We start from the raw sequence: 26,500 nt of genomic DNA, 5'->3' as shown, positions 1-26,500 counted from the left end.
CTACTTCACTTCACGGTTGGATGTGCTGTGCATAGAACTGCAGAACTTGGTTGTAACGAGTGGTTATTTGAGTTACTGTTGCTTTTCTATCTGCTGAATCAGTTTGGCCATTATCCCCTGACCTCTGGCATCAACAACTCATTTTTGCCAACAGAGCTGCTGCTTACTGGAGATTTCCTTTGCTAAATGCTTCTTTGGTGAATGATTCCTTTATTGCAATGACCTTTTTTTTTTTTGCTGTTGTGATTATCAGGCCTGGTTTAAATTCTTTAATAATACATTTATTGTAAACTGGAGAGAAACAGCATTAAATAACTAAAAACATGTTAACATTTTTATCTTTTTAACTATAGTACCATATTTTTACGATGTTGCATCATGTGCAAGAGGCTGAAAAAAGACTCGCAATCGCATGATCAAACTATTTTAGTGCATTTACATAGAGAAACAATGGAAAGGTAGATGAGTGTGACATTAAATCACCAAAGAAAATTCCCAAAACAATTAGAAATCCGACTAATAACATAAATTAAATGTGCATTAAAGCTCATTTAGGAACATCTGGTTGAGCTGGATAATATATTCACCCCTGCAGTTCCAGAATGCTAATTTTTTCCATCACCATATGTACTGTATCAATACCCAGCCATTTAAGAGCAAGTTATGCCAAACAGTGGAATCCCTCCGGGGTAGGATTATGTTTTGAGCCCTGAAATAGCTTAAAATATGTATTTACTCTGCAGGTGATATTCTGGAGCAGCTTGCGATGGGTATATTTTTAAAAGTGTATTTTTGTAACCGTATACGAGTGGCTTTTATTTCTGTTTGTATCAGTTGAGGACAACAGTAGCCCCTGGTTCTGCGTATTCAGCTGTACCACACTGAGGCAGGAAAGGGTGGTTCAGATCACATTACTGAGCATCAACATTAACACATTCATCCAAGTAGTTTAATTGCTGTTTCATAATAGTAATAGGCAAGCTGATTTGACAGATGCTGGTTTAACTTTCAGCCTGAATTAAACATTCATAATTTTGCTTATTTCTGTTCTGCATTTTATAGGCTTGTTTTCGCTCTCTCTGGTTCTATTTTAAGTTACAGTATGGTATATTCCTCAGACTGTGTTGCAGTGTCTGATTTCACACCCTCTTTTGTAATATCCTGCTATCCAGACGAACCTGATGCTCCAGTTCACATAATCCCTCAAATTGTCACCGGATTAGCTGGTATTGTTCAAACCATCATAACATGACATTGAAATAACCTTGTGTTTAATACATAGAAAAAAAATTTAAAAAGCTTGGGTCTAGTATATTGCAGCAGTGGTTTTCAACAAAAAATCGTATAAAAACAAACAATAATACACTACCTTTCAAACCTAAAGCTCAATTAAAATAAAGAAACAGTAATATGTTCATTGTTACAAACGATTAAATGATATGCTGTTTTTTTTTAATTAACATTAATTAAAAAAAAAATCAAACATAACTGTTCACTACATTATCTTAAATAGCAATTCAACAAGGAGCTGAAGATGAGAAATTATGATGAAAATTAGTTTTACTAACACAAGGGGTTTCTACGGGTTTCAGCAAGTCAAGTTTAAGATGTAATAAAGACATTATTCATGTTGATTTCATTTGTAGTCATAATACAGTGAATTACACTCACCGGCCACTTTATTAGGTACACCTTACTAGTACCGATTTGGACCCACTTTTGCCTTTAAAACTGCCTTAATTCTTCACGGCATAGATTCAACAAGGTACTGGATATATTCCTCATGATAGCATCATGCAGTTGCTGCACATTTATAGGCTGCATATCCATGATGCGATCCCCCGTTCCACCACATCCCAAAGGTGTTTTGTTTGATTGAGCTGGCGACTGTTGAGGCCAGTTGAGTACAGTGAACTCATTGTCATGTTCAAGAAACCAGTCTGAGATGATTTGCGCTTTATGACATGGTGCGTTATCCTGCTGGAAGTAGCCATCGGAAGATGGGTACACTGTGGTCATAAAAGGATGGACACGATCAGCAACAATACTCAGATAGGCTGTGGCATTGACACAATGCTCAATTGATACTAATGGGCCCAAAATTTGCCAAGAAAAATCCCCCACCCCATTACACCACCATCAACATGCAGGATGGATGTTGTTGATGCCCAATTCTGACCCTGCCATTCGAATGTCGCTTCAGAAATCAAGACTCATCAGACCAGGCAACGTTTTATTGTCCGATTTTGATGACCTGTGCAATTAGGTGTGGTTTTCTGCTGCTGTTGCCCATCCGCCTCAAGGTTGGATGTGTTCAGAAATGCTCTTCTGCACACTTTGATTGTAACAAGTGGTTATTTGAGTTACTGTCGCCTTTCTATCAGCTGCAACCAGTCTCGTCATTCTCCTCTGACCTCTGGCATCAACAAGGCACAAAACTGCACTCACTGGACATTTTCTCTTTTTCTGACCATTCTCTGTAAACCCTAGTGATGGTTATGCGTGAAAATCCCAGTAGATCAGCAGTTTCTGCAATGTTATTGGCTAACTAGAAATTTGCGTTAACAAGCAGTTGGACAGGTGTACTGAATAAAGTGGCCGGTGAGTGTATATTTGGACCATTGAAACAAAATAAACAGTCACATTACAAAATGCTATTGGAACATTTCAGTGAATTTTATAGGTAGCATTAAATGGACATACAGAAATTAAGACTGTTTCAAATGTAAGACAATCCCCTTACACGGATTTCTCCCTCTAAAGAAGAACAATAACTAATTTACTGTAAATAATGAATGAAACATTAAAAAAAAACTGGGTACACTGAGATGACATTATTCACCTCACAGTTCATTAATCAAATATTAAAAGGCAACTTAAATTTACAAATTACTTCAGCAGACCATGAATGTCGAGTTCACATGATGCGTCGTTTTGTAGCAATAATACAGATGTACATTGAATATTACAATACACTGCAAAAAATCTCAAATATTTACAGTAAAAAAGGCATCTGTGGTTCCTGGAATTGTATCGTTTTCTAAATTGCACAGTAAACTCCTATATTTCATTAATTAGTGTTAATGCACCAATGCCTAAAGTACCAAAATCTACCCTTTGTACTTTTGTTACAAATACAAAAACACCACCAAAAGCATGTGGTGATGAAATAGTCATACGGCAAACCAATGCTCATCTCAAACATCCACAAGCAGTGAAACATGCTTACAGTATATACAGTACTACACACAAATACAGTAAAAGAATGCAATACATATGATTAGATGTAACTTACAATGTACAAAAGTGCACAAAACTAAAAAGAAAGTTAGTAATGTCAACAACAACATTTTTTATTTCTTATTTACAGCTATGTACTATATATATTGGTCCTGTACAAAATATTGTTTCAGCATCAATATCGCAATGTGTGCATCCGCAGTAGTCACATTGCAGAATAGGCAATGTTGAGTTGATTTTACAATGTATTGTTTTACATTTAAATATACAAACCCATAAAGCTTGCACTGTTTATTTCAGTTTTATCTTAGCTTTATTGCATTCATCTACGCTTGTAGTTTAGTATATAAAAGATTTAATGAATCATCCCTATCAATCTAAATGAATACATTTGATAACACTTTAGGTACCAATTCTCACTTTTAACTAGTTGCTTATTAGCATGATAAAACTGACGTGTGTAGAGAAGGACGGCCACACCAAACGTAGAAGCAAATGATCCGAATTTAATATAAAATGATCAAAACTTGTTTTTTTCCATGGCCACAGACTTTGCTTCACTTCATTTAAATGTAACTTCATCAAAACAGAAATGCAACCTGTGATATCCAACGCAATAATCATGTGCAGAAATGTGATATAGAGACTTCAGAGCAGCTTTTTCTCTGACAGCACAGTTCTCCATCATCTGCATGATTTCATTACCGATGACTTTGTAAATTTGGACATCTGGTTGTGCCCAAGGCAAGCTGTGAGCCTATGTTGGCTTCACCCTCATGTTCATCTAATGCAGTTCAGCTGCGACCAGCAGAGAAATGCACAACGGTAGAAGGAGATGAAAGGCTTGTCTGAGTGTTCGTGTGCAGCAGTGAGCAGCACCTGAGGCCTCTCCACTCTTATGAAGAAATCAGGTGCAGGTTAAGGATGGGAATGTCTGGAGCAAAGACAGCTGCTGGCCTTTGCTTTAAATAGAACACAGACCTGGTGTTGTTTTAGATTTTCTGCATAAATACACACAGGTTGCCAGTTGCATTAGTGAATTAATGAGTGCATTTTATTTCAGAGCAGTGTTTATGTTGCCAATCAATTCATTAATATAAGCAAATAAATCAACTAAAATATATATTTACTAAAAAACTTAACATATCAGTTGTAAAACAACATAAAAAATGCCAGAAATCTTACATTTTAACTTAATGAAATGAGTGCAGTTCTAAAAGTATTAATACTCAAATTGTAATATATAACTATTTATAACTAATAATAAAAAAACACAAAACATATAACTGTTAAATCTAAATATATATTTTTATTTTGTTTTGCAAAAGTAAATGTTTCTAGTTACCAAAAGAAAAGTGTTGCTATAGGTCTACTAAAACTAATTAATTTATATATATATATATATATATATATATATATATATATATATATATATATATATATATATATATATACAGTAGTAGTACTGTATAGTCAAACATTATACAAATCTTTCATTAAATGTCCAACACCCATTCTTGTCTCGCTTATTTAAGTAGCACTTTTTTTATACCAGCTGATAATACATTTTATACCAGCTTGATATACTACAGATGTATACTGTATATACAATATATAATATACATTATATATAATATATACTACATATTATAATATAACCTAATAATATAACCTAATTAACCTGGCTAAGCCTTTAAATGTCACACTAAGCTGTATAGAAGTGTCCTAATGGCAAAGATAAAATAAATCAGTTATTAGATATGAGTAATTAAAACTATTATGTTTAGAAATGTGTTAAAAATCTTCTGTCTGTTAAACAGAAATTGGGGAAAAAATAAATAGGGGAGCGAATAATTCAGGCCGCAGGCTGAGTGCCTTATGCCTAGTTCAGACTGCGTGATTTTAGCCCCGATTTTGGCTCGCCGACAGGTTTTGAGAAATCGCCGACAAATGCCTGAAATCACAGGCAAATCGCTGCTCGTGCATGTGTGTGACAATCACACAGTATGAACTTTCAAAGACGCAATCTGACAGAATCGCCGATGAGTCGCCGATGCCTGTGAGATATTTGGCATGCTAAATATCTGGAGCTGTCGGCGATTCAAATCATGCCGTGTCAATTGAGTTTTGACTGAAAATAACATCAGCCATCGCCTACAGCCAATGAGAGAGCAGCATTCACTTGTGTGTGCGTGTGTGTGTGTGTGTGTGTGTGTGTGTGTGTGTGTGTGTGTATACTTGCTGCAGGCCAGCAGGAGGCTGGGGGAGAAGTTGAAAGTGCTCTTTTTCGGTTTATTTGGACGCACGAAATGGAGGAAAAACTAGTGGAGGTTTGACAGGACTCAGGAGCAACCATGTCTGTTTGACGTTTCATACAGAAAGAAATTAGTTTATTATTAAGAAATGGCAAATTCCCTTTAAACCCAGGTGAGCAAACATTTACGTTCTACCCCATTAAAAGCTTCTTTCTCATTATGTAGTTAATAACAAAAGATATACTACATGTTTTTGGCTGTGAGACGTAGTTTGGACGAAGTTGTTGGCGATTCTTCCGATAGTAAAGTCATGCAATGTGAAAGTCCCTGTCGCCGATCCATCTTGCAGTGTAAACAAAGCAGCGGCGAAACGCAAGCCCAGATAGTCATCCAGTGTGAAAACATCTGTGACACGACTACTTTGAAAATCATGCAGTCTGAACTCGGTATTAGTGTTTCACCAGTGACAATATACAGCCGTATCGCACTGCTAAGAGTGTGATATTGTGTTTATGTAACAGTTTGACTGCATAATCATGTATAGAAAAAAGAAAATCAAACACAGAGTCTCAAAACCCTTTCGTTTGAGAAAATTCTTTCTTCCACCATTCATTCACATCTGCAGCTGACGTCAGAACTGAATAAACCATTGCTACTTTCCAAACGTCACTTTAGAGATAGCATGAATGATTCTCCTGCATTATGTAAAGTATTGTAGCATCTACGTGATGACAAAACAGGTGATTTTGCTCACATTTTAGGATTATAAGGCTGAACGGCATGAAATGCCATCAGTCTACACAGATCTCCTAGTATTTCTCTGGAAAAATGTAACCCCGATATAGTCAAAGCAAAGCAGTTACTAGATTACTATGACATAAAAGCAATATAAATATATAAATATAAAATACACAAGAGAGAAATCAACTTAGAATGTCACTTACCAGTTCTATAATGATTTCCTCAAGTTACGTTTTAAATTTACACTCAGAAAACATTTTTATCCCCTGGCTTATTATTAGGTCTCTGGCGATATCTTGTGGCTGAACAATGTAACATCAACTTCTTTGCTCAAGTTATGCTAAATTACTACAAAATTTGTACTACAATTTTTTAAAATTAAATATTATTGCAATGTATATGAAATGAATTTTTTTGATTAATAACATTTAACAAACAACAATATAAAGACAAATAAATCATTCATTCATTCATTTTCTTGTCGGCTTAGTCCCCCCATTAATCCGGGGTCACCACAGCGGAGTGAACCGGCAACTTATCCAGCAAGTTTTTACGCAGCGGATGCCCTTCCAGCCGCAACCCATCTCTGGGAAAACAAGTAAATCAGTCAAAAGAATAACAATCAAGTTTTCATTCAGCATTAAGCTAAACTTATCATTGCAGTCAAATCTATTTGCTCTGGAGTAAATAACTGATGACTTTAACCAAAAGCATTTAGATATAGCTTAAACAAATAACATTTTACAGTAGACTAAAATAAAGACACTCACCATACTTTTGAATTAGGTGTCAGAAGAGTGCTCACAACGGGCAATCTGACAGGCCGACGGCCACCAACATGCTGAAAGTTCAGAAAGTCTAACAATGAACTGCACAGTTGCAATCTAAACAACTACATTTCCAACTAAATAAGCCTCAAGTGTCCATTATGTTGTCCAACAGCTGCGATATTTGTCAAACTGTGTAGAGAGTTGTTTAGCCTTCTTGATGTCACTGGTATTGGGCAAAGTAATACACAAGGGTAAAAGACTGTCAGAGTGCTGATTACTTTAAAATCTCTAGGCTATTAGCCAATTAGATTCGAGAACCTGAAAGAACAGTTGTATAAATATATACATATATCACTATACACAAAACAATCCAAAAGCTAATATAAAGTATTAGTTAAAACTATAGCAAATAATATATAAATTAACACTTTTTAAGGGACATGTTTGCACTCCATTTGCAATATACAATTATTTGACAAACTTTTCTTTAAACCTTTGATGTCAGGCATAAAAATAAATTCTGAGCTGAACAAGAATAAATTACCTGCCCCAAACCATAGGCTGTTATTTTCTGTGCATTTACTTGATCAACAGTGCTCAAGAAATGTTCTAATAATATCAATGCTGAAAACAGTTATTTAAGGTTTAAAAAAAGGAGGGATTCTGAAGGGTTTTTACAGGGCTGGATATTATATTATTACTTCATAAGACTCTGTATAAACAGCGCAAGTCATGCAGGCTATTTTTATACAAGTTTTTTATACTTTTTGTCTTTCTGTATCTTGACAGCTGTGATGTCTATGATCCGCTGATAGATCTCTGAAAATGTTCTAAACTTCCCTTTTCTTGGAATTCAATTCAATATATTGAAAGACGTGTTTATCTTGAGTGCACAGTTGCACTGTTTATAAAAGCATCTCTAATGGAAATGAGATTAGTTCAGATAGTTTGCAGACATATTTAAATTTGCTCAAGGGTCTGTGTTGAGCATGTTTTTTAGCTGAGCGATAAGTCTAATCGCCACCAATCACATTGAGTAGGAATTTTTCTACAAATAGGAAAAGGCAATTGTGAGACCTCAGGAGGAACTTGGACAGCAAGCAAACATCCTTTGGTCACTATAGGATGTTTACAACTGGATGCAAAACAATAGCGCAGATAAGATGAACGAAAGAGTCTTTAAATTCTTTAAACTCTTTAAATCACTTCCAGTCTTGATTTGGGGTTTTTAAAAACTAGCTCATGTTCCTAAAAAAAGTTTATTTTGCTCTCTAAGGGATATATTTAATCACAAATATGTTTAATTAGTAGTGTAATTTGTAATTTTCATAACTACTCCAGACTTCAAATTCATGATTCTGCAGAAATCATTGAAATATTTCTTATTGTCAGTGTTAAAATTGTTGAGGTACTTAATGTTTTAATACTTAAATCAGAATATCTATAGGATTTTTCTAATAAATCATAACCCAATCCAATAAAAGTGTTAAATATTGTAAGGTAGAAAATTTACATTCATTTAAATAAATTTAAGGCATCCTTAAATACAGTCAGAAATCCCTAAATAAAGTCAGAATTTTCTAGCCCTCCTACTATTAAATTTCAATTATTTAAAAACGAAATTCCCAAGTGCTCTTTAATTGACAATGTTTTTAAACATAATAGTTTAAATAATGAATTTATAATAACTGATTTAATTTGTCTTGCCATGGAGACAGTACATAATATTTTAATAATATTTGCAAGATATTACTATTCAGCTTGAAGTGCAATTAAAAGGCTTAACTTTGTTATTAGGTTAACATGAGAAGTTCAATTAATTAGGCTTAATTAGACTTAATAAATTATGTCAATGACTAAGTTTACATGGGCAACACTAATCAAATTATGCGACTTAATCTGAATAAGACAATAATAAGATTAAGGTGTTTACATGAGTTGCTTTTTGAATGTTCTTTTCATGATGCCGTTTTACACGTTATAGCAAATTCGATTGACTTTATTGTGTCACCGGGCTGTCTGCATTTTCTCCTGAGTTTCATGTAATTTCGGGTGTTTAATTTTTAATTTGTTGACTTTAACTGCGGTTTGGCACTTTCATTTTCATTCAGAAACATTTCATGCATCCCCACCTTGACAAATGAGATATTGGATGCGAGTATGAACTGCTGAAAGAGTGTTGTTTTAATGTAATTTGATGCTGCATGCCATATGGGAAAAAAACCTCTGCATTTCGCAATGCATGTGTCTGTGGTCCTTCACTGACTTGGTAGGTGAAGAGAATAGTGTCTAGCGTGTGTATAGACCCGTGCTTGATTTGTAAATTGCGAGGTCCCGGAACAGATCAGGGTAACGGATACAGCATGAGCGTTGGTTTGTTGTGGGGGAAAATAAATAGGGTTGGGGAGGCATGGAAGAAAGTGTAGAGTGCGTTTGAGGAGGGGGACTGGTAAAATGAGGTGCTGGATTAGATTTCAAAGGTGCTGGAACTGGATCCGGCCTTTTTCGGCACAAATTAAGCCCTGGAATAGACTATCCTGGCGAAAATCTTACACAACGGTATAGTGTGATTACAGTAAAGATGTTTACATGTCTGTATTGCACTTCAATAATGTGGCTAAAATCGGCATACTCCGCGTCTCCATCCAATTTTTGTTTAGTTTGATTATGACTTTAGTCAGATTAAGGCAATACAAAAATCACTGTTTACATGGTAGACTCTTAGTCAGAGTATTGTCTTATTAGCATTAAAACATATTAATGGTGTCCATGTAAACATTCTAATAGACAACAGTTTTGTTATAAAAAAAAAAAAAAAAAAAAAAAGCTTACGGTGGATAATAATATTGACCTAAATTAAATATATATAATATTTGTAGGTGTAAAAAATGGGTTTTTAACTGCAGCTGTTTAAACTGTAGTTTTGCTGAATGACTAAAAAGTTATCAGAATAATGGTGAAATTTTATACCAAAATTGGAAATAAGGGCAGTTATCATTGCTACAAATGTGGTTGATATTATGTGATTGTGTTGTATTGTGATATGGAGCAATTAAGTGTGGATGTTTATTCATTCATTCACTTTTTTTTCGTCTCAGTCCCTCTATTATTCTAGGGTCGCCACAGCGGAATGAACTGCCAACTTATCCAGAACATGTTTTTACGCAGCAGATGCGCTTCCACCTGCAACCCATCTCTGGGAAACAGTGGATGTTTAATCAAAAGTAATTCACAAATACTTGACAATTAGATAACTTAATGACAATGGTTCTCTATGGTTACAACTGAATAGTTACAAAATAATTGTATAAAAGGATAAAACAAGAAATAATAAAACCATATGATATTAACTGTACCCACCTTAAATGTAAAATAAAGTTACCTAAGAGAGGGAGAGGGAGAGAGACAGAGGAGGGAGAGAGAGAGACAAACAACAGATAGTAGACCTCAAAGAGATCCTGATAGCTGTGGAGTCAGAGAAGATGGACTGGAAAGCAGGAAAAGCACAGGACAGGAAAAGAGACCAGAGCAAAGTTTACCACCTATTTTGTATCTTCCTTGACCATGTGACTAAAGTGCAAATGCTGAGACATTCAAACTGACTAATTAACATGTGACCACATCATAAAATCCTCAAAGTCCTCACACATATTAATTAGACCCTGATCTTATCATGATCTGCCTTTGGAATCTGTATTGACCTTCTTGGTAAAAAAGACATGTTTTGCCATACAAACAAATGCATATGATAATACATTTTTAATGAAAAAAAAAAACACACACACTTTTATTTCAGCCAAACTAAAATAAATATGACTTGCTCTTTTAAACATCTCTAGGAAATATTTTTAAAAAGAAATAAAATTCACACAGAGGGCTAATTTTGCCCCCTTTTTGTTTGTGTGTTTCAAGAGTTCACACTTAGACATTGCTTGACAACTAAGCAGGTTTGGCATGCTGTCCCGGGAGAGAACCCTGAGCTCGGAGATAGTTGAGCCCAGGGCTCCCACCAGGTCCATAGAGCATGTGAGGTGAGTACGAGATCAGGTGGTTCTTGAGAGCTCCCCTTTTTTGTAAAGGAGAAAAGTAGGAGAAAGGGGATGGATAGGGGGTTTCTTCGGAAAACGAAGATAAGGGAGTAATATCTAGCTAGGCTACTTATAGTGAGTTAGGATAGATCTGATTGGCTAACTAATGAGTGTAGATAGGTGGCCAGCTGCAGTCAATTATATCACGTGCTCCTCTCGAAATTAGTTTAAAAACTTCACTTAAAATTGTAAGTATTAATTACAGTTTATATTATCTTATCATGTTGGACTAAATAACCTGGAGGACTGTTATTTGACTAGCATCTATAGAGTTTTGAATATAAATAAAAGTGACATGATCAATAAATGCATGATGCACAATCTGCTTCATAATGAACCACTCATGTCAAAGTCTTATATATTACCCAATGAGGTATTAAAGGAGATTGGCTGACCAGCCAAGTGACCTCATTGTCTATTGATTTCAAGTGCAATAAGGCAACACACAAGCTCACACAACAGCCATTCATCAGCCTGCATGTTAGCAAGAAATGCTGTCATTTTGGCTTAAGAATAATGGCCCCAACAAGTGTTATTAAAGGAAGCGTTATTGGATTTCCGTTTGGAAGAGTAAGGATGGAGCCGATTGGTCATTACTCAGAGGAGTGTGCGTTTGTGTGTGTGTGTGTGTGTGTGTTGTGCTCTTAGCCCTCCATTATATCTTACTCGTTCTCATTTGTTTTCCACTTGATGTGGCACATGAAGAGATTCAGAAGGAGAATCATTTAACTTGTTCAGTGGCCACCACACAAATGTATTTAGACCAGAGACAAAGTTAGGAACGCATCTAATGCAGTGTCAGTCCTACAGCCATTTAGAGTACGTATGGAGCCCGCTGTGATAAACAAGCAAGACAAATGAGTTATTATAACAGATATCTACGCATATGTAGATGTGTATCAACTTGGTACAGATTTTAAAACTAATTTATAACTAATCTAATTTAGCAAAATCATCTGCTGAAACTATAGCAAATACGGTTGCAGGCTTTAAATTAAATGATGGTACAACTAAACACAAACCGGATGGAATAGCATGCCACTGCAAGATGCTGTGGTAGCCTTTACTGGTTAAGTATGCCTTCAATTTTGAATAAATCCCCAACAGAGTAACCAGTAAAGTACACCCACACCATCACACCTCCTCCTCCATGCTTCATGTTGGGAACCAGGCATGTAGAGTCCATCCGCTCACCTTTTCTTCGTCGCACAAAGACATGGTGGTTGGAACCAAAGATCTTAAATTTGGACTCATCAGATCAAAACACATTTCCACGGATCTAATGTCCATTCTTGTAGTTTTTTAGCCAAAACAAGTCTCTCCTGCTTGTTGCCTCTCCTTAATATTCTACTATGAAGGCTAGTTAATATGTATTACACTGAAAACAGTAATTTATTACAATCTACTTATTGTGTTAAAACATGTTTTTAAATTGTACTTTTGCTTGATTAAATTCCTGCATGTAGTTACCATCTGTAATTATTTCTGTGAGTACATTTAGGATTACACTTGACCATCCCTTACACCTTAACCCACCCTAAAGCTGAACTTATACATTCACCTGGTGCCGCATCGCATACCTCTGCCAACAGGGGGTGCACCTCACGAAACAAATTAAGCTTTTATACTTGCTGCGTCCGTTGTGATATTCTTTAAAGCGACAGGGGGTAGTAGAAAGAAACTGACTGTAAAGTCAGACGGATAAACAGAAGTAGGAACTGATATCGTTCAAGATTTTTAAACTAATTATTTTTATTGTTTTTATAATTTATTTTTATGATTATAAGGATTTTTATAATCACTCAAGATTTTTTTATCAAAATTTGATGCATTACTTGCTTTTGTTCATATCTCGGACAGTTCTATTTATTAAAGTTTATTAAAATATTTTTGACAACAGAACATGGGTTGCTTTACAAATATATATTTTATTATGGCAAGAATAAAAGCAAAAAAAGTACACTTACTAAAAAATACAGATGTTTTTGTTTTTCAGATTTAGCCCACTCCACAATTCACACATTACTGTCTGGTTAGTTTCTGTCCTCTACTTATACTAAAAGGGCAATAATGGTCCAACATTCCTGACCATTGTCACCAACAAAGCCTAGAGAAACAGGGCATCAGTATAATGTAAAGCAAAAGGTTGAAATATTCCTTTCCAGTTATCAGCGAAATAATTTGTTCCTTAATCATAGTTTTGTAACTATTGAACTGTTTTAAATTCAAAATTGTAATATAAACATCAGTGTAAAACCTATGAATAGTGGAAAAACATTCTGTAATTGCGTGTCTTTACTTTTGCCATGGCCTTTTTTGGCTTGAACAAACTTATTCCTTTTTTTCCGAACCTTTTAACAAAAACTTTCCTCCTTTCCCAAGGCAGTTGCAATTTCTAGCCAAGAATTATTGACCATCTGGTTATCTCTATGATCACGGATCATAAAGATGTCTGTACAGGCGTACTGTTTCAGACAAAATGTCTTCAAAGTGTTTCATATTCAACTCAGTTGCGGCGCCGCACGCCTTGTTCGCCCTGGTCTTCAAATCATGTCCAGCGCACCCAAACGAACCACCGGGATGACATCACATTCGCCGCATGCACTCAAGTGAACTAGTGGACACATTGAGTATAAACCAGGATTTATACCTACCCATACCACCAAACCTCTCCCTACCCCAGAAGTGTTAAATATAGGGCTGCACGATATTGAAAAAATCTGATATTGTGATGTTTTATTTTTCTGTGATAAATATTGTGATACAGTAAAAATAGTTTCACTAGATGTTTCAATAGCACTATTTAAAGACTAACAGTAATAAGGAACCAAAATTAAACAATCAAAATGCAATAAAAATGCAATTTAATCTTTGCTTTGTCTTGTTTTTAGTCCAAATATCTAAAAATTATAGTATGAAGTAAAAATATTGTTTTGTTTTCACCTTTATAAGAAATGTCAAACTTTTTCCTTAAAACAAGCACAATTATCTGCCAAAGGGATAAGTAAAATAATCGTATTTTTGCTTTAGTAGATGTTTAGACTAAACAAGACAAAAACTCACTATTATGGTTAAACTTAGCAGTGACAATACAAATCACCTCCTGATCAACTATGATTCAGGGTCAACATTTTATATCCTGCATTGTGACTATTGTGTATGTGCACACTCCAATATTGATGCTGTAACAATATATTGTGCTGCCCTTAGTTATATACGTTATAAACACAGCAAGTACATTGTATTTTTATTTTTTTGTAAGTACGTAGTTGTGACCACATAATACAAAGTGGACCCGGAATTTTTATTATTTTTAAAATCTTTCCCAAGTGATGTTTAACACAGAGAAGATTGTTTGGTCCCACTTTACATTAGGTGGCCCTAATTATATATGTTCTTGTATCAAAAAATAAATACATTGTACTTACTGTGTTCATAATGTGCTGCAGAACACTTCTGATGCTCTTGATGGGATAAAAGTAGGGTTAGCAACAAGTTTTGTTGTATGGGTAGGTTTAAGGGTGGGTTAATGTTTAAGGGATAGTCAATAGTGTAATTACAGAAATGATTACAAATGTAATTACATGCAGGTATTTAATCATGCATAAGTACAATGTAAAAACATGTGTTCACATAATGTGTACTTTGTAACAAATGCTCAATTTCACTGTTGGTAATGACCCAGTGTCAAAGTCGATATGACACGGAAGATAAGATTGTGCTTTTTTCCTTTACCGTGATGTACATGTGCTTGAAATGGTCCTGAAACAAAATGGGGGTTGCTAGTGTAACAAAATGAAAGAAGATTAATGAATGGATGACGACAGAGCAAAAATTAAACACGTCCTGAAACCCGCTCCCAAAAGGCATTCCATGAGACCAGAAATGAAGAAAAGTCATTTTGTGGAGGGATAGAAGGTTATTATATTTAATATACTTTTTTTTTTCCATTTATTTATTTATTTATTTTTGATGGTCTACAGAACAAATCATCATTATACAATAAATTGCCAATTTACCCTATCCTGCCTAGTTAACCTAATTAAGCCTTTAAATGTCAATAAGTTGTATAGAAGTGTCTTTAAAAATATCCAGTCAAATATTATTTACTGTCATCATGGCAAGGATAAAATAAATCAGTTATTATAAATGAGTTATTAAAACTATTATGTTTAGAAATGCGTTGAAAAAAATCTACTCTTTGTTTAACAGAAATTGGGGAAAAAATAAACACGGTGGCTAATAATTCTGACTCCAACTAAACATACAGAATAAATTTTTATTTCATCCCGAAAAGCCCTTGTCAGTTATAGACTAGCTTGAAAGCATACACTTTTAGTACTGATGCATTTCAGTTCTTTACTAGCATTCAAGAACTCTCACATGTGACAGAAAGTGTTGTTTTATGATCCACCATTGCAATCTAATTATCTGTAAATTATTTAGGAACATTTTCTGAATTAGGTTTATTCATCATCAGGTTACATTTCCTGTAGGGATGGGCATGGCTAACTGAGTTATCTGGTTTCACTGATGATTGACACAGTAATTGGCATCAAATACATATAATTGAGATTTAACTAGGCCATTTGATTGTTATTGTGGCATTTTGTAGCATTAAAGATTGTTCATTCCCTTTATTCGGCTTAGTCCCTTATTTTTCAGGGGTCGCCACAGAGTAACGAATCAAGCTGCAACCCAGTACTGTGAAACATCCATACACACTCATTGTTAGGACTGCGTTGTTTTGTTTGTGTGTTTGATTTTGATTCTAGATTGGGGGCGTGTCTTCAGCGCACCTGATGCTGGTCAGCGCCCTTATTTAAACCCCGGCAGAGAGTTTGTCGGGGCCGCTGTCCATTCACTTGGCAGTTAGCCAAAGCCGCGCTCCTATTTGGCCATTATGCTTTGTTTCGCATCCATACACTATTACTGACAACATTTACCGCATCCATACGTTTGCATTTCACACTGCATTTCACACTGATTGAACATACTGATATTTTGATTATATAATTTAAATTGAATTAAATAAATATTCTTTTTGATTATACTTCTCCTTGTTGTCTCCCTTATTATGTTACATCCCTGAGCCAGGTGTAATACTCATTCACACACATACACTATGGCCAAGTTAGTTTATTCAACTGACCTATAGCGCATGTCTTTGTACTGTGGGGGAAACCGGAGCACCCGGAGGAAACCCAGGTAAACAAGGGGAGTACAAGCAAACTCTACACAGAAATGCCAACTGGTCCAGCCAGGACGCGAACCTGTAACATTACAGATTGTTTAATTCCTAAAGCATTATGTATATTGTTGTATTCAGCTTTTTATGTTGACACAGCATTTTAAAAAGAGCTATGGTGCAAAACAGTATTATAAAAAAAAAAAAAAACTGAACTTGCTTCATCTCGCCTCATCCCCTGAGCATTTAGCTGATTTATCTGTGTCAAGCTCAAGCAGTTAAAATGACCATAACAAGCATCCAGTTTCCACCCATGTGTTTGTACTCAGAGGCTGCATTGGTGAGGGGAAAAACTGCTGTTTGTTCAAGTGCAGAAATCAACAGAAGATAAAGTGCTGTGGCTATCAGTAGAGGACAGCCTTCAGAATAGCTCACACAGGCTTTAACCTGCATGTTTATTCCCTCAAATGGAAAGGTAAACACTATAATTTCAGTTACAGCCAGTGACGCAGCTACAAGCAATGGTCCTCGGGATCTGCCAGTGTTGTTTCATGATATGCTGCATTGTGGGTAACATTACGACTGGTTTTCAGCATCTGTTTCTAATCTGCAATACCCCCATTTGCTTTCCCCATACTCCTGCAAGAGTGTGACCCAATACGAGAAGCGCAAGTCCAAACAGACCTGAGGAGATGTTATACCTTCCATTTAAGTAGTCAAGGGACATTATTTGGTAATTTCAGGGAACTTTTCTCCCCATTGGCTACACTTTTTCGCAATAGAAAAGTGTATTGTGAGAGTGTGTTCTTATTAAACCATTATTCACCTTTGGGATTTAAAGTAACATAATCTAGGTTAAAGTGCGTGCTTGACCTGACAAACTGTGAAAAATAACCCTTCCATCCATGTAGGGCTGAGAAATTAACATATTGGCTGTGTTCACAATGTGTTGGTGTGTATATATATATATATGTACACACACACACACACACACACACACACACACACACACACACACACACACACACACAAACACACACACACACACACACACACACACACACACACACACACACACACACACACACACACACACACACACACAACACACACACACACATATATATATATAAATATATATATATATATATGGATGGCAAGAATGTTGCAGTAACGGAGAAGGAGACAAGCACTTCTGTTTGTGTCAATAACAGCATAAGAGCCCTTAGAAATGTTCACAGTGTTTCATTGATGTTACCTTCCTTGCAGATCGATAGTGGGTCATTGGAAATGCCAAAGAAGATGACAGCGAGCTGCTGGACGATTTGTCTTTTTCTACTGGGATCTGTCACTGAGGTGAAAGATTATTTGCCACATTTTTCAGAGAGATTTCTGGGTAACATTATATAATACAACGGCAAAAATATGCTTTAAATAACACTTAACTAATGCACAGATAATTATGAGATAATTAAATCATATATTAATAATTACTGCATCAACAAGTAATGCTTGTTCTATAGGATTGATCAAGTAATGTATAAACTGTTAGTAGTTAAATGTATCGTAATTCCCTAATAACATATATAACAGAATAATAGCAAACGCATGTGTTAATTACCAAAGCCGGTCGAAGCCATGCATTTCAACTGCCAGTTGACTGGTTTAATTATTCACTAATGAATTGCAGCACTAACTAACTAACCATAACCCCAATGACGTATTACTTAACATTTAGTTAACAGTCCTGTGCATCAAGTGAAGTCAAACCACAATTTTGCTAATCATTAGTTAATCACTAAAATGCCCCTATTATGCATAAAAAGGTCAAATTTTGGTTTTGGGGGTCTCCAACAACAGGCTGATATGCATGCAAGGTCAAAAAACACATTTTTTTTGTCTTATAATATGTTTTTTTTTTTACCTAATTATCCAAACGACTCCTATATGATTTGTTCAGCGATTCATTTCCCAAACCCCTCCTTAGAGAGATGCTAATCTGCACTGATTGGTCTGTTGAGAGAAAGAGAAACGCCCACCATGGCTCATCAACATTGTTGAAGTAGCCAGAGTGCAGTATGTATGCGTGAGCCCAATGCAGGAGTGCATTAAAGCAATGCAGTTAACCACCAGCATACTGCGCTAATCTTAACCACAAATAAAAACAACAATATTGTTTAAACTATTTTTTAAACTTGACTGCCACACGTGTGTAGGAACAGCTAACGGTGGCCAAAGCAATGACAAACGGCAGAGGATCGCGAGCTCCCAAACACATTTAAATCCGTGAAGAAAGCAGCACGTGTCACGTTTTCTACGTGGTTTAAGTTTAATAATAAAAACGGAATGCCTGTAATAAATCCGATCTGGCTGTTTACATGACAGTCACATTGTCACATGTCTGATTTATATCTGATTTATCTAAATATCCAAATGCATGTTTGTTTGTTTTTTTCGTGTTTTCACAGTCACAGAACAGATCCGAACTTTCACACATGAGCAAAAAAATAAATAAATCAGAGTTGGGTCACATTTAACTGGCAGTGTAAACGGGGCCTTAGAGCTGTGTTGCACACTGCATGGAAGATCATTTTTAAAAACCCATAATAGGGGCACTTTAACTAAAGCAAACAACTGGAAGTAGACTATTGTGGTAACTAACATACATTAACTATTGATGCAGATTTATATGTTACAGGAAATAAATGCATTATGCATTATTGTTGTTATTAATGATCTTTTGCTGATGATGCAGTAATCATTATTACATGGTTCAGTTCTTTACATTATATGTGCATTGATCAAGCATTTTAATGCATGTTAGCAAAGCTGGCGTTTCCGTCTAACTTCAAAATATAGATGCAACTCTTATATTTTGGTATCATTTTAGTTTAAGTACCAATTCACACTATTAACAACTTATTACCTTATTATTAAGATACTGGATTTTTATTAGTACTTATAAAGTATGATCGCATTCTAAATCACTAATCCTACCCAATACCAAAACCCAACTACTACTTTACTATTAACAAGCAGCAATTTTTTTTATTTTATTAGGCTAAATTCTGGGTTGATAGTTTGTTAATAGCATTAATGGTAGTTTAAAATAATGTGTGACACATATTCACATACAGTAGGTCAACCCAGAAATTACCTTGAATGAAAGCTAAACAATGTTTCTATATCTCAATCTCACCAGCAACTTCTGAAGTCCCATTTAGCTACTTGCTAGCACTTTAAAAGCTGCAGAACTCTTGCAAAGTGGTATAACTACTAATGTATTTTATATGAATTAAAATGTGGACAGAATCCCTGTAGCAGTCTATTACAATATTGGGTAATGGTCTCATTATGGGACATTGTCTGAAACTTAAGAGCTGCTTAAGTAAAATACAATAGAAGATTAGATTTGATGAGGAGATATCAGATTAGATAGTACGTAGCAACTTTTAAGTAAAGTTAGAATAGTGTGTAAGAGCAATAATGATGCTTTAATAATGAACATTATGAGGCTGTACAATGTCAATGGGTTTTCCTGTTTTTTTTTGTGATGATTTTAATTACATCGACAAACTTTGTTGTGTCATTTAGCCATCTGCCTGTCTTTTTTATGATATCTAAAAGTATTTAAAAAACACCTCTAGATTTAACTTTATTGTTATTTCATTTCAGGCACTTAATTAAAACTCTTTAAAAAGCATTAACTTGTATGGACGATGGACCTTAAAGTGGTCAAATTCTACCGAATTTCTGGCCTGTATTTGGCTTGCAACCCTTTATTACATAATTAGGTAATGTTTTTGATGTAAACATAAATGTGTTTTTATTTAAATGTCTCATAATGGTACATTATATGTAACTGAAGGAGCTGCTCAAGAAAAAACTGTACTTTCAAATGACTATATGTGCAATTCTTCGACTAAAGATGTTTTACTGTGATACTGTTATAAATACTGTAGGATAAATCTTCTTAATCATAACACAAACATTATATATTAGGATATATATTAGGGATGTCCCGATCATTTTTTTTTGCCCTTTAGTCTGAGTCTAAGTCATTTGATTTCAAGTATCTACCGATACCGAAACCAGATCCGATATTTCTATAATACATAAAGTCTTAGTAGAGACATGAGAGCGACGGTTGAACTCCATATGTCTGTGGTGAACGAAAGATAGGGTACATTTTATAACAGGACAAGTAATTTGTCAAAAATCCTCTTACAATAAGGCTGGCAGAGCTTTCTCCGTGAAATAGTGGAAATACGGCATTTCAAAATCAAGGTTCTGTTTTTGCTTTTGAAGTTTCTTATCGGGTTTGTTGTGTTAAATATAGCCTTTTGCTTTCCACCTCTGGCCATGCCAAGTTTACATCTCACAATGTTGCAATGTTGTCGTCATTAGCTTTATAACTTCTCCAGACCGCAGACATACTCGTGCTTTCAGCTTCAAGCTGCTTCCGTGTTGTACTTTGCCAGCATTTAACCAATAGGGTCTTTGCAACAAAGTAATGTCATGCCGCACGTGTTGCAGTTTCTGTGTGAAGTCAAGTAAAAAGTCCAACTCTGGGCCACTGCATAACTACAGAAGTGTTAAAAAAATAATGAGAATATATATATACATACATATATACAAATACAGTCCTGATCGGTAGCTAACGTCCGATTCCAATCAACTCTGAAACTGTGTGATCGGGGTCGATTAATGATGATCGTATCTGGACATCCCTAATATATATAATTGGACATTATATATTGTCTCCTATAGTACATCTAATAAAATAAAATTTGATTAAAGTTTGCCTGTGAAACTACTTCACTTTCTTTTAAAGCAATAGATCAAAAAAAAAAAATCCTCACAGTCAAGTTGTTCTAAACTTTTATGAATGTCTTCTGTAGAATGCAAAAAAGATCTTCTGAAGAACGTTGGAAATGAGCAGCTATTGACATTAGTAGTAGATAATAGGAACAAAATACATCCTATGGTAGTCAATGGACTTTTGAGTTAGGGATAAAGTCCATTCAGAAGGTTGTTATCTCACAATAAAGCCTGGCTTTATACTGTAAAAACAACCATCCTGGATGTACATTACCCCTTATATTACATGGCTACTTGCACACAAATCATAAAAAGTATATACAAATCATTGTTCTGAGCTGTAAATTTTATTAATTCTTTAATTAAACCCAAAGCTGACAGAAAATAAAACAGCTGATGGAGTATACACTAACTTGTGCATTATTCAGTCACAAGATGGCACCAAACAGTCAAAATCACAATGCTCAAAAAAACGCAACTTGCTGAATAAACCATACACTTACCTGTGTGTTATATATTCACAAGATGGCACCAAACAGTCAAAACCGCAAAGCTAACAGAAACAAAATTGCTGAGTTAAGCATACACTGACCTGTGTGTTATATATTTACAAGATGGCACCAAACTGTCAAAATCACGACGCTCAAAGAAACAAAAAACAAAAGTAGAATCGAAAAGATAAGCAGACTCTTATAAATTTAGATGTAAGTATATAAATTTGAACGTATTCACTGACAATCAAGAAGATTTGAAGTTCCCAGATAAGCCTGAGTTATTTTAGCAGTTGTTTTCTCAGGATAACATACCTTGGAATGTCACGACTGACCAATCAGAATCGAGTATTCCAAACAGCCGTGCAAATTAGATTCTTTAACATATCTTGTTTGTGTTCAACACAATAAAAAAACTCAAACAGGTACAAATGATGACAGAATTTTTATATTTTTGGTGAACTATGCCTTTACTCATCTCTCTTGTTTGCAGTTCATTGTTCTAGCCAGTCCTGAGGTGAACGAAAGCCAGCAACAACATCCTCAGAATGTGTACCATGACATCGGTGTCACCAGAAACAAGATTGTGACAGCTCAATTTGAGTGCTATCAGAAGATCATGAAGGACAACAGTCAAGACAGAAGAGGTAGACACAACACATTAGTACAAGATAGATATCAAGACATAATCCCATATCCTGCATATATTCTTAATGTTAAAATGCTTCACTTTACAAACATTCATTCTGCAATTAGATTTAGGGAGAAATTACAAAGACACTTCAATCCAGGATAATATACTCTCACTTGCCACTTTATTAGGTACAATTAGGTATTAGGTGCTCGTTAACGCAAATTTCCGATCTGTCAATCACACTACAGCAACTCAAAGCATTTAGGCATGTAGACATGGTCAAGATGATCTGCTGCAGCTCAAATTGAGCATCAGAATGGGGAAGAAAGGTGATTTAAGTGACATTAAACGTGGCATGGTTGTAGGTGTCAGTCGGGCTAGTCTGAGTTTTTCAGAAACTGCTGAACTACTGGGATCGCATGCAGCTGAGAATCGCATCATGGATGTGCAGCCGAACTGTGTATGTGCAGACAAATCTGCAGTAACTGCGTGATGCAGTCATGTCAATTTGGACCAAAACTTCTCAGGAATATTTACAGTACCTTGTAGAATCTATGCCACGAAGGATTAAAGCAGTTCTGAAGGCAAAAGGGGGTCCAATCCAGTACTAGTAAGGTGTACCTATTAAAGTGGCCAGAAACATTTTGTCATTCATTCATTCATTCATTCATTTTCTTGTTGACTTAGTCCCTTTATTATTAATCCGGGGTCGCCACAGCGGAATGAACTGCCAACTTATCCAGCACGTTTATACGCAGCGGATGCCCTTCCAGCCACAACCCATCTCTGGGAAACACCCACACACACTCGTACACTACGGACAATTTAGCCTACCCAATTCACTTGTACCGCATGTCTTTGGACTGTGGGGGAAACCGGAGCACACGGAGGAAACCCACACGAACGCAGGGAGAACAGGCAAACTCCACACAGAAACGCCAACTGAGCCGAGGCTCGAACCAGCGACCCGGCAACCTTCTTGCTGTGAGGCGACAGCACTGCGCCAATGCATCGCCCTGTATAACATTTATAATTCAATGTATTTTTTTAATAAGCCTGACAAAAAAAAGTGTATACCACTGCAAACGGAGACATATTAGTTTTTGTCATTCTGTCTAATTAGCACAGCAAGAACACATAAAGCCTCAGGTGACTCATATTGTTAGGAAGAGTGTATTCTGCAGGACAGCGGTGAGAAATCACCTCAGTTCCAAAACCTAGTGTGCTTCCTACTTGGCATCCTAAATGAAGCCCAATGACTGATTTAGAACTTTCTCCGTAGTCTGCAGCACATAAATAGCACATGTGGGATTGGGCTTTTGAAACAGTTTGAACTAAGAATAGTGATGATGAAAATAAGAGGATGTTTCTCAGTTTCCATCGAAACCAATACATGTTTTGGGTTATTTCCATGTTTACAGGCCCGGTGTGTAACAGGACGTGGGATGGATGGTTGTGTTGGGATGACACTGAGGCAGGCATCACCTCTGAGCAACACTGTCCTGACTATTTCCAGGATTTTGACCCTACAGGTTAATATTAGGTTGCTTTCACCTGTACAAGGTTCAGTCTGCGGGCTTTCTGCACAGCTTAATACACTTATTCCATCGTACGTGTTCTCATTTTTTTCCACTCTATTACCCTCCACTGTCAAATCATGCAGAAATCAGAGGCAAAAAAGGCTATTAAAATTTTTATAACACACTTTCTGCTCTGAAGAGAGATAAGTGGAAGATTTTATATTCAATATTAAAGACATTTTTCAGGTACCGCTGATTTAGCAGTAGAGTTATGATTTGAATAATTTATAAAGTAAAATTTAAAAAGTGCTTAGAAAAATGGTGATAATATATTATTAGTGCACATAATGCTCTAATTTTTAGTTAGTGAGTGTTGTTTAATTATTTATTTATATTATTTATAAAGTGTTGTTTAAATATTTTATGTTAATATTAATATAAAGCCTAACACAAAAATAGATAATGGATCTGCATGGCAAGATGGATGGTATAGATTTGGATGGATGGATGATATATGTTTGGATGGATGGATGGATATATAGATGATATATGTTTGGATGGATGGATGATACAGTATATGTTTGGATGCATGGGTGGTTGGTTGATGTGTTTGAATGTATGGACAGATGATATATGTTTGATGGATGGATGGACAGATGGATGATATATATCCATGGATATATAAATGAATATGTATGCATGGAAGCATGAATGTTATATAGATGGAAGGATGGTTGGCTGGATGGATGGATGGATGGATGGATGGATAGATGGACGGACAGATGGACAGATGGATGATATACATTTAGATGGATAAATAGATGATTTGTTTAAATTAATGGATGGACGGACATTTTCAATGGATAAGTATGGTTGGAAGAATGAATGTTATATGGATGGATGGATGGATGGATGGATGGGCGGATGGATGGATAGTTAGATTAATTATATACATTTGGATGGATGGATATCTGGATGGATGATACACAAAACCGTTGGATGGATGGATGCATGGATAGATGGATGATGTATCCTTGGATAAATGAATATTTATGCATGGAAGGGTGAATGTTATATGGATGGATGGATGATTTGTTTAAATAGATGGACAGACATATCCATGGATAAATGAATATGTATGGATGGAAAAATGAATATGGATGGATGGATAGACAAATTGATGGATAGATGGATTTATTATATGCATTTGGATAGACGGATGGATGGATGGAGGATGGATGGATGGATGGATATATGGATGGATGATTTTCAGTACATTTAAATAGATGGATGGACGGATGGATGGATTATATATCAATGGATAAATATGTATGCATGGAAGGATGAATGTTATATAGAGGGATGGATGGATGGATGGATGATGTATAGATGGATGGATGATATACATTTAGATGGATAAATGTTTAAATATTATATAGGTTTAAATAAATGGATGGATGACAGTTGGATGGATAGATGGATGGATGGATGGATGGATGGATGGATGGATGGATGGATGGATGAATGTTATAGGGATGGAAGAATGGATTAATGATATACATTTGGATGGATGAAAAAATGGACGGATGGATATACAGTTGAATGGATGGATGGATGATATATTCATCTATAAATTAATATGGATGGAAGGATGAATGTTATATGGATGGATGGATGTATAATATACATTTAGAGGGATAGGTGGATGATTTGTTTAAACAAATGGATGGATGGATGGATGGATAATATATATTTGGATGGATGGATGGATGGATGAATGATCAAATGGATCAAATATATAAGTTAAAAAGATTATGGCATATCCAGAGAGAAGCCAATAGCGAAAAGTCTTATCAAGTAACAGCTTGTTTTACTTCTGTTTCTTTGCAGAAATGGTCACCAAAATATGTACAGAAAGTGGGCAGTGGTTCTTGCATCCTGAAAGTAACCGCACATGGACAAACTTCACCAGATGTAATCTGCACACTACTGAAGGAAGAAGGGTATGAGAGCGAACACTACAAACACTTGAGATGAATATAAACACTCATCTGAATGGGCTTGCAGAATAAACACTCCATGCCTCTATTGTTTGTTTGATTGCAGACCGCAATGAATTTGTTCTACTTGGCGTTAATAGGTCACGGGCTCTCTTTAACGTCACTGTTCATCTCACTCGGCATATTCTTCCATTTCAAGTAAGATCAAATTAATTTATTCCAATCTTCTCCATGTTTTAATGTGTTATCGTACTTTTTAAGTGTTATTTTTGCTCTTTTGTGCCTGTAGGAGCTTGAGCTGCCAGAGAATTACCCTGCACAAAAACCTATTCTTTTCCTTTGTATTAAACTCCATTATCACTATCATTTGGTTAACAGCAGTGGCCAACAATCAAGAACTGGTTCAGCAAAACCCAGTAAGCGAATTAACAGTAATTTAACAACATCTAACAACAGAATATGTATACATATATTGCAATCTTTACCTACCATCATGCTATTACAGACCTGTGGAAGCATGTATGGAAGCTTTTATAAAAGTTTCTACAGAATGAAATTAATAATAATGATGATGATGATTTTTTTTAATGTTATATAAAATTTTCATCTCACAATATAGGTTTTGAGTTATTTTCGTATAATCTTGCATTTGTTTCCACACAAACCTGTATGTTTTTATTTATTCCCAGTAAACTTTGTGCATTAATTTTATACTAACTTTCTTCATACAATGCAATGTAATGGGTTATAGA

The 26,500-nt window shown here is 35.5% G+C and overlaps 1 protein-coding gene across 1 annotated transcript in view; it reads left to right on the top strand.

The window, feature by feature from the left end:
• The window catches only part of calcrla (calcitonin receptor-like a), a 61,946-nt gene that overhangs the window by 24,103 nt on the left and 11,343 nt on the right, over positions 1–26,500 (top strand). Inside the window, exons 2-7 of the mRNA NM_001004010.2 lie at positions 17,552–17,638; positions 22,088–22,241; positions 23,650–23,760; positions 25,639–25,751; positions 25,855–25,946; positions 26,038–26,164. Of these exons, the coding sequence (NP_001004010.2) occupies positions 17,573–17,638; positions 22,088–22,241; positions 23,650–23,760; positions 25,639–25,751; positions 25,855–25,946; positions 26,038–26,164 (663 nt within the window). The 5' untranslated portion in view covers positions 17,552–17,572. The remainder of the gene's footprint in view (positions 1–17,551; positions 17,639–22,087; positions 22,242–23,649; positions 23,761–25,638; positions 25,752–25,854; positions 25,947–26,037; positions 26,165–26,500) is intronic.

This window comes from Danio rerio, chromosome 9, assembly GCF_049306965.1.
Source record: "Danio rerio strain Tuebingen ecotype United States chromosome 9, GRCz12tu, whole genome shotgun sequence".
NCBI lineage: Eukaryota > Metazoa > Chordata > Actinopteri > Cypriniformes > Danionidae > Danio > Danio rerio.
Note: the sequence above shows the minus strand (reverse complement) of the source record. Positions and strands in the feature narration are given on the sequence as shown.